The sequence below is a fragment of the Platichthys flesus genome, chromosome 21 (genome assembly GCF_949316205.1).
Source record: "Platichthys flesus chromosome 21, fPlaFle2.1, whole genome shotgun sequence".
In the NCBI taxonomy this organism is placed as follows: Eukaryota; Metazoa; Chordata; class Actinopteri; order Pleuronectiformes; family Pleuronectidae; genus Platichthys; species Platichthys flesus.
The window spans coordinates 14862950-14871735 of NC_084965.1; the positions used below are offsets into that span (position 1 = coordinate 14862950).

Sequence of the window (8786 nt, forward strand, 5' to 3'; positions counted from 1 at the left end):
TTCTATTGTTTTGCAAACGTCTTCTCTTGGGTCTTGAAAAGTAAAATAAAATAAAACTAGATCTGTATTTGGAAGATTTTTACACACTGCATTCAAACCAATCTGTGACTTCTCCACGCACAATGCCATGTTTCATTTTGTGTCGTCTACGGCCTCGGACAGTTTTTCCTTTTCCCCTCACCGTTACATTCCACACAGTTTCTTCTCTGTTTTGTTCGGGACTAGACAGGAAGAAGGTTTCACAGAAGGCCCAGGTGTGAGACACGTCTGTGCTATTGGTTTCTTCGCCCCTTGTCTTTCTATATATATTCCCCCTCAAGTTAAGAGCAAATGGACTAAGAAATATAAGGGCTTTTCAGTTTGGTCCCTAGTTTACACTGAACAATGTTCACAGTATCAAGGTAGAGATAGATTGACAACAACTTTATTGACCTTAAATCTTTAAAATATGGCGTTGAGATAACAAGACAACTGTTTTTGTTTTACAGAGGAGAAACAAAACAACAACGCTGAAGATAAAAGTAGGATTTCATGTCATGTAAAAAAGAAGAGTCACATTAATGTAGACTGGTAGACTGACATGACTAAAAGTTAATTAAAACACTTAATACAGTTTCCATAAATACAAACAAACTAAATAAATAAATAAACCCTTACTTCTATTAACATAAATGCTTTTTTTTTGGTACAAACTATAACAGAAATTCAAAGGGAACTTGCCTAAATAAATATACCAATGCCACAGGTTAGGAGCAGAAAAGTAATTGAAAAGATGCTGGAATTGTCTCTTTGTTAAATATGGTGGTTCCGTAGGTGTTGACTCCTGTGCTTGCTTTAGGATAACAGATATGGGCTGAAAACACAGCTAGGGGATGTGATCAGGTCCTCTTTGAACATTTGGTCGTAGCAAAAACACATCACAAAATTGATTGGCTGAAAGAGAAGATCATAAAAAGCCAAATTTGGAAACTAATCCTAAAGGAATGGAAAGTGTAGAGGGGTTTACAGCATAGTGACAGACCAGTGCTGCGACTTCAGTTTCTCTCAGTAAGGCAGGCGGTCCATATATTCCCTCATTGTCCTCCTGCCAACCCCGACAGCTTCCCTGTGCAAAGGGACACAAGCTCACTGACAACGACCCTGACCTGGAACAATGTTCTTGTTGTTGCTGGTTGTGGCGCGCAGGCGAATCGAAGCCAGAGACACTGACATCATCATGTAAACATATTTAACAGCAAAAGACAAGAAGAGGTTTGTGCGAGGGCATGTTCATGTGAGTGTTTGTACATGAGCAAAAACCAGAGTCCCTCAAGACATCCCGCAGAGACAGACAACATAGCGCAAACGAGGCTCCTCTGCTGCTCTGAGGATTCACTGGATTTTGTGTCGATAGATGTCTTTCAAAGCTCGGAGCTCCTCAATCAGAGTCTTGTTTTGATTTTCCAGCACGGCCACGCGATTTTCGAGGCATTTGACGTACTCCTTCTTCTTTCGCCGACACTGCCGGGCGGCCTCCCTGGAAGCAACGACAACAGTAACCATGAAAAAAGGAGGCCATAAACCCCTGGGCTTTTCTCCAAGATACAACAGAGAATTCATTCTATCCTTGAGTCGGTTAAAGACGTCACATGACGAGACTTACGTAAAAGGATGTCATGATCCCCAAAAAGAAACAAGCCTATGATTTAGTAGTGAAGATCATAGTTAAATCATCAGGTGGGAGGATGGAGTACATGCAAAAAAGAAAAGTAGGGGGCAGAAGCAGTGACACAATATTGTTTCCAGCAAACACAAGTCTGCAAGGTCTTAACAGTGGATCGTGACAGCAAACTCACTCACACTCCAAACACATGTTACAGAGCAGATAATAGGCAGGTAACGTGAGAATTAGCAGTTAGAGGCTGCGAATGGAACAGAATCATTGAGTTGAGTTGAATAATGACCGGTTGTGGATCTTATCATGACCATGCAATTATTGTCATCTACATGGTGTAAGAGTATTATGCCGTAGACACTGCAGAAGAGGAGACAGGAAGGAGGGTATTTAGGCCCTTCCATAGGGTGTCTAAGTCAATACTGATATAAACATTTGAGACTTTCATTAACAAAAATAACAAGCGATGGTCTCCTCAACGTGTTTTTGAAAGGACTGTGTAACCTGAGACAATAAAACCAGAAACAACGCAGGGGCGGATCCAGAGGGAAGTGCGCAAGTTATCACTGCATTGAAATACATGACAGTGAACACAGTGATTTTACCATGTTCTGTCAGTAGTTTTTTGATAAACTAGTCATTTACTACAATTTTCTAAGCTTTTTTGAAGTAAACAATCTACTTCACAATCAACAAGGAATAATTTTCTAAATATATTTAATGATATGGGTCTTTGCTCAAAGCCAAAGTACTAACAGTTAACAGGGAATGATTTGTATGTGCGCCTTGCTGATTCAGGAATTGTGCAGAGATGTTGGACATATAATTGGCCCCTCTGTGTTGGCCCACCCTTTATGGCCCCTGATTTGGAAAAATCTTAGATCTGAGACAAACGCTCTTTACAAATTAAAGACAAGGGTTTCCTTAGTGAGCTGGAGCCGCTGGTCCAGTAGATGGATTCCCTGTTTGAAGTCTTTATGCTAAGTTAAGCTAATCAGCTGCTGGCTGTTCCGTCATCCTCCTTTTCCATCTCATCTCACGCTCAGCCAGAAACAAATAAGCTCATTTCCCACTATGATCAAAATGATGATTCTATGCTGCAATTTCATGTAATTGGTTTTAATTGAATTTGAATTGGAGACTCTAAATTGACAGTAAGTGGGCATGTGGGAGTGAATGGTTGTTTGTGTGTGTATGTTGTAATGCTCTCTGGCGAACCTCAAGAAAGGATAAGAACTATAGATAAGGGATGGATGGAATATATTCATATGGGGGACACTATATTCATGAGTCACCATATCTAATATAGCTAATATTAACTGCTAATGTTACGATGCCTGACTTATCATGAGTGTGAACACTTCTCCTTACCTGTTCTTCATCAAGCGGTACTCCCTCTTTTTTACAGTGTCCTCTCCTGAGCTCTTGGAGCCATGAGCGCTGGCCCCTGCCCCCCCGTACGGGAGGTTGGAGCTGGGTATGTGCATCTGGCAGGCGGTGAAGTCACCTGTGGAGCCTGGGGGAAACATCACATCACACATCAGATGACAGGGTAACTGGGTCTGTAAATCCATCACAAATATTGTGTGTAGAGTTCTTCCTATGTGACTACTGAACTAGGTGCAAACCAGTGATTTACTAATCTGGGTTGCAACGGTCAAACTAAACTGATGACTAAGTAAAAGAAATAAGCTGTAAATAAATTATATTACAATTGTAGGGGGCAAAACCTGATAATACTTTGTAAAATGACTCTATTTGGTTTATATAAACACAAATAGAGAATGAAAAGCATCAGACGGTCAAAGCATGTGAGGACAAATAATTGGTTGATTTATAAGCTGTAAATTGGTCTCTAATCTTTTTGGTTGCAAAGTTTGAAGCACAACCCTACTGTATGATGTCACTGTCTGATTTCACAGTGATGTCATGATAACGTCATTCCTGCCATAAAATCTATAAAAGCCTTTGGCTGTGTGCGTCTATAGTCCTGTGGGATGCAGACACTTTGCATGATGTCATTTCTGACATCATCAAGACTTTCTCATGACATCACTTGTCATATGACATAATTTAATGGGGAATCATTTTCAGATCCACATCAGCTTTAGATACTTTTCATTTTTACTCATTAGTTTTTGGGGTTTTGTAACTTTGTTATTATTAATGTTACTTGCAGAGATATTATGAAAACTTTGGTTGTTTCAAGCGCACACACACACACACACACACACACACACACACACACACACACACACACACACACACACACACACACACACACACACACACACACACACACACACACACACACACACACACACACACACACACACACACACACACACGCGGGTGAAAACTACTCTACTGGCTCTGCTATAATGACATGCAGGGTAAATATGTGTTTTGGTGTTAGTCCAATTCAGATAGATTAGGATGTGTGGTACACTCACCTCTCCAATAGCATTTGGCAATGAGGTTAATGTTGTAAGCATAACATACTCATCAACTATATTGTTGTTGTGAAATGCAGATTTTTCATTACACGTCAGGCCAGATATCTGATAACTTCTTTTACTCATCAGCAAGGTAGACTACTATTCGTTTGAGTACACATTTATGAGCTGGTGCACTGGCTCCATGTCATTCAGCATGTCAATTATTTTCAATTTGGCGAGAGATAAAACTAACATAGCCTAAACAATCCTTCTCCTAACCTTGTCAGAATTATGTTTTGTTCAGCCAGAGCCTCTCGCTCATATGAGCCTCTCGCTCATATGATCATAAATCAGGAGGATGATTCTTGGAGCCCAAGTTGAAGTCAGTCTGATTCACTGTCGTTAAAATAGAATAAAGATGTTTTATTTATCCCAGGATTCTGTGCCGTGAAACTTAAAGTGTCAAATGAGGCTTTGTTGACTAGAGAATTAGAACAAATAGAGATAATAAGAATAAAGTGAGCACACACAGTTCTCCTCTCCCAAACTAAATCAACAAGATATGGTGATATTAAAGTGTGTGATGGTGCACTTCTTATCTGCGTCTCCTTCCCTTCACTGCCCCTCACATTCTAACACACCAATGATTAATTCTGCGACATGTCGGAATCACAAAAAGGGTGCTGCATGTTATCAGAGCGCGCACAGCCACTGACGTAAACTGACGTATTCCCTGGTTTACATTTACATGTAGTTGCTGGGGGGGCCTGTTCCAGGAAAAGCAGTGACGTCAGCCACTGCTGCTATGTGCTGTGAGTGGGCAGCGCTAAAGCATTTCAAAGAGAGGGAGAAAGTGAGAGTGAGAGAGAGAGGCAGCAGGCGGGTTGAGAGAGAGAGAGAAATAGCGAGAAAGGACAAGCAGAGGCAGTGGAAATATTTTCTTGCCAGCTTAAGCTGACAGTGGAAAATGAAAGTAATATATCAACGGATCTTTTGCTTTATTTCAGCGGCGGCAGCTCAATATCTTATCATGAGGAACTGTTGCTTTTTTTAATGCTGGTTTTGGAGAAATGTACTGAAAAACATAAATAAATATGTCGTGTCTGAAAAGCCAATCGCAAAATAGCTGTTTTCAAATACTCCTAATTTAGCAGAGGTTACCCCCACAATACTAACCATTGACTCTACTCAGTATTTCAACTATCTAAGAATTTTTTAATAAATAATAAAACAAGATCTTTAGATAAGTTAGTAAGTATAAGAGATGATAGCAAACATACCTGTTTCTGTCTCCTCCCCAGTTACAGCCATTCTCTATCTGCTCCCCAAGCTTTCCAACAGAAAGTGTTCCCTTCAGAGTCTCCTCTCTGACTGAGATGTGAGCACAGCCAACTGCGCGGCTATGTGTGCAATTTACAATTAGAGGCATTGACATCAGCATGACATCACTGGCCTCCTGATGTCAACAGTATGCGTCTCTCTCTCTCTCCCTCTCTCTCTCCCTCCCTCTCTGTGTCGCCCTCTCTCTCTCTCTCTCTCTCTCTCTCCCCCCTTGACACAGCGCTATGAGTCAGGGGCTCTGATATTTGTCTTTGGGGAGAAATTTTCTTCAGCTCGACTGGAGCATAACACAGAGTATTATATATATATATATATATATATATATGAGTGTGTGTATATGGTTTGTTGAAAATGGAAAAACAGCAGAGATTTATTTGGACTTCAACAAACACAACCTTTTTAAAGAATTTCACTTTGCTGTGTGAGACAGAAATTTGCCAACATACAGTGTTTTTCATTGCTAGAAATAGAATTTGTATATCAGGGAGGGGGGGGGGTGTACTGTACTACAACAGTGTGTACCACTGTTAGGGCAAAACAAAATCTCTCAGCAGAATCACCTCACACTCAAAGCTCAAGGAGGTGGTGCCCCCTACAGGAACTATAGAGATAAAATCCTGAATTGTGTTAAAAGAATGTGATGACGTCCAATGTCTCAACCATCTGAGGAGCAACTGACTTTAGTAAAAGTAATAAGAATTATCAAAGTGTGAAATACTATGTGATTTAGATTTGTTTACTCTGAAGGTTAATTTAGCTCATATCAGTGTAATAATTTCACCTGATAATGAAAGAGATGATTTTTTTAGCTTCGTGAGCTTCCAATTCATTTGTGGGCCCCGTACACACAGATATTTGTTGCAATAAGGTTGGTTGCAATCATGGCAATATCAACGTTTCCACTATCTTTTATGCAAACCATTGCAATCTACTTATTATGATATTATTCATCAATTGCAAGATACAGCTCTGAGATCAGATAAGGGCAAGTCACAAGCATCTTTGCCCTGGAAAGGTTCGGCTTCTGGTAGAAGCTACGACTGTGATTGTTGTGTTTCTTTTACAACATACACGCATACGCACATACACACAGTGAAATAGAGTGTTACCAGGTAGAGGCTGTAATGTTTGCCTGCTGATCATATCCTGCAGCGTCTTGGTTCCGTAAGGATGGAGCTGAATGTGTACCACTGGGAAGTTAAGAGAAAAAGAATGGTCAGGTGAATATTACTGAATTAGCCTACTTAATTTCACAACCCATGCTGAGTTTATGGGGCAATATTGACGTTTCAGCCTTTTTTTACTACATGATATCGATTTAATTTTGTATAGTTTATAAATAACCATTTCAAATCCTGCTAAAATGGTGGGTTAAAATCGGTATCTGTATGCAATGCTATGATATATCCATTATACTACATCCCTGTTTGTGGGACTACTTTTCTGAACTGACATTGATCTAGTGAGCAGAAACATGACTTGATGATAACGTTGATCAATGTTTGTTGGATGTTAATTTAAAAACACTTTACCTATAAAAACTGTGTTAACCAAAGTGATGCTGGTGATTTTAAATGTGTTCCTGCCTTCTAGTGGTCATAAATTGTGACTGCAGCTGTAAAATATTTCAGAAATCACTTTCTACTTGCTGCTTTGTAATCATCATAGTTGGCATTATGTATTACTAGCACAAGTAGTGGTAGTACTATTAGTAAGAATAAAAACTTCTGCAGCAATATTAGATTCGTAACACCTTAGTGGTGCTGAAGGTATTAGTCTGTGAGTTGCACAAAATTCTATCATAAGCCATTGATTTAGTGGGTAACTTATGCCATCAGAAAAACAGTATAATATTTAAAGTGTAATTTCCCATTTGAAAAACAAGTGGAACGCAAACACTGGCCTTAGATGGCTCCCTGTGGTTATTAGGTAAATCTTGTTTAGTTGCTAGTTAAGTTTGTCTAATTGACCAGACCATCAGCTTAATAAATGGATAGATATATAGATAGATAGATAGATAGATAGATAGATAGATAGATAGATAGATAGATAGATAGATAATTTAAACCTAAAAAGGATAAGCATTATAGATAATGGGTGATCAAGGATAATAATAAAAATAACTATTAATAATAATAATAATAATTATAATAATTATTAATAATAGTAATAAAAAGAATATACCTGAGGACCTGAGAGTAGCTGGAAGTATCTTTAGCCTGGCCTTTGATTAAATATGGTTAATAGATATATTATTTTATTACCTCTATTTTTTAAATTGTATTCAATTTAATCTTGACATTGATCTTATTGGTATGTGTTTTTATCCCACTTTTATTGACTTTTATTTCCCATATTTATTGTATTTTTTCTTAAGTGTTTATTATTTGTTATAGATGTTAAATTCGATTTTAGAGAACAACATCCACAACCTATTTACTGGTTCATGTCAATTCTTGGTTCATCCGTCAATTGTGAAGCACTTTGAACTGGACTAACCTGCATGAAACGTGATAGAAACGTTTGGAATATAAACAACAGTAACAAATAAACTAATAAAAATAATAATAATAATAACAGTAATAATAATAATGCTAGGATCAGTGAATAATTTCGGTCAAGCTTACTGATAGTTTAGCTTTAAAATGATGATATCATGCTACATGGTGGCTAGCATACTGTAGCTCATTATAACTGTTGTGTTTTACCTGCTGTGAGAAACCACGGGCGACGTGCAGAAAACAAAAACCAAGTCACAAAATACAAAAACAACGTTTGTTAGTTAAGCTTAATTTATAAACAGAGACAAACTATTATAAACTGCGTCTGTCGTTAGCATAATATTAGCAAGGAGGTAAACAAGGGGAACTCTGGGTAGTCTATTTTTCAACGATTCTGATTGGCCAATATTTCTACCACTTATTCCCATTGAATGATGAAATGTAATATCTCTCGAAAATGATTATGTTTGTTTAAGGCACATCAATCACATTGGAACTATTAAATACTATTTGAATGATTCGCTGATATTTTAAGTCATGTCACAATTGGTGTCGATTTTTAGGGAACATTTTACAGAACTCATAATAATAGTAAAAAATTAGCAGATTTTAAACTGAGGACAAAATGTTACCATTTAAATTAAACAAGTGAGAAATTCCGGTGAAAGTAAATACAAATATTATTTATACTCACTCGCTTGGAGGTTTCCGTAGTTTCGGGTGATACCACTCATACCTGGGGGTTCCAATGTTTTGAATTCGAGTGTTATCGGCCTTAATATCTGCGGTGGAGAAAAAAATCAATTATAAGATTTGTAATGGAGATCTCTTAATGACACTTCACTGAGACTA

At 38.2% G+C, this 8786-nt stretch overlaps 1 protein-coding gene across 3 annotated transcripts; it reads right to left on the reverse strand.

Annotated features, from left to right (window-relative positions):
• Positions 1-407: 407 nt before the first annotated feature.
• On the reverse strand, positions 408-8781 carry LOC133933124 (cAMP-responsive element modulator-like). 3 transcript variants are annotated; one of them, XM_062380102.1, is made up of 4 exons: positions 8629-8781; positions 6543-6623; positions 3026-3170; positions 408-1516 (listed from the first exon to the last, which is right to left on the reverse strand). In XM_062380102.1, exons 1-4 carry the CDS (start codon positions 8666-8668, stop codon positions 1372-1374), a joined length of 411 nt encoding a protein of 136 aa, XP_062236086.1. In that variant the 5' UTR covers positions 8669-8781; the 3' UTR covers positions 408-1371. The 3 variants fall into 3 exon arrangements, with proteins under 3 accessions (XP_062236086.1, XP_062236087.1, XP_062236088.1); XM_062380103.1 differs by lacking the exon at positions 8629-8781 and adding an exon at positions 8142-8265; XM_062380104.1 differs by lacking the exons at positions 6543-6623; positions 8629-8781 and adding an exon at positions 5373-5523.
• Positions 8782-8786: the final 5 nt, after the last annotated feature.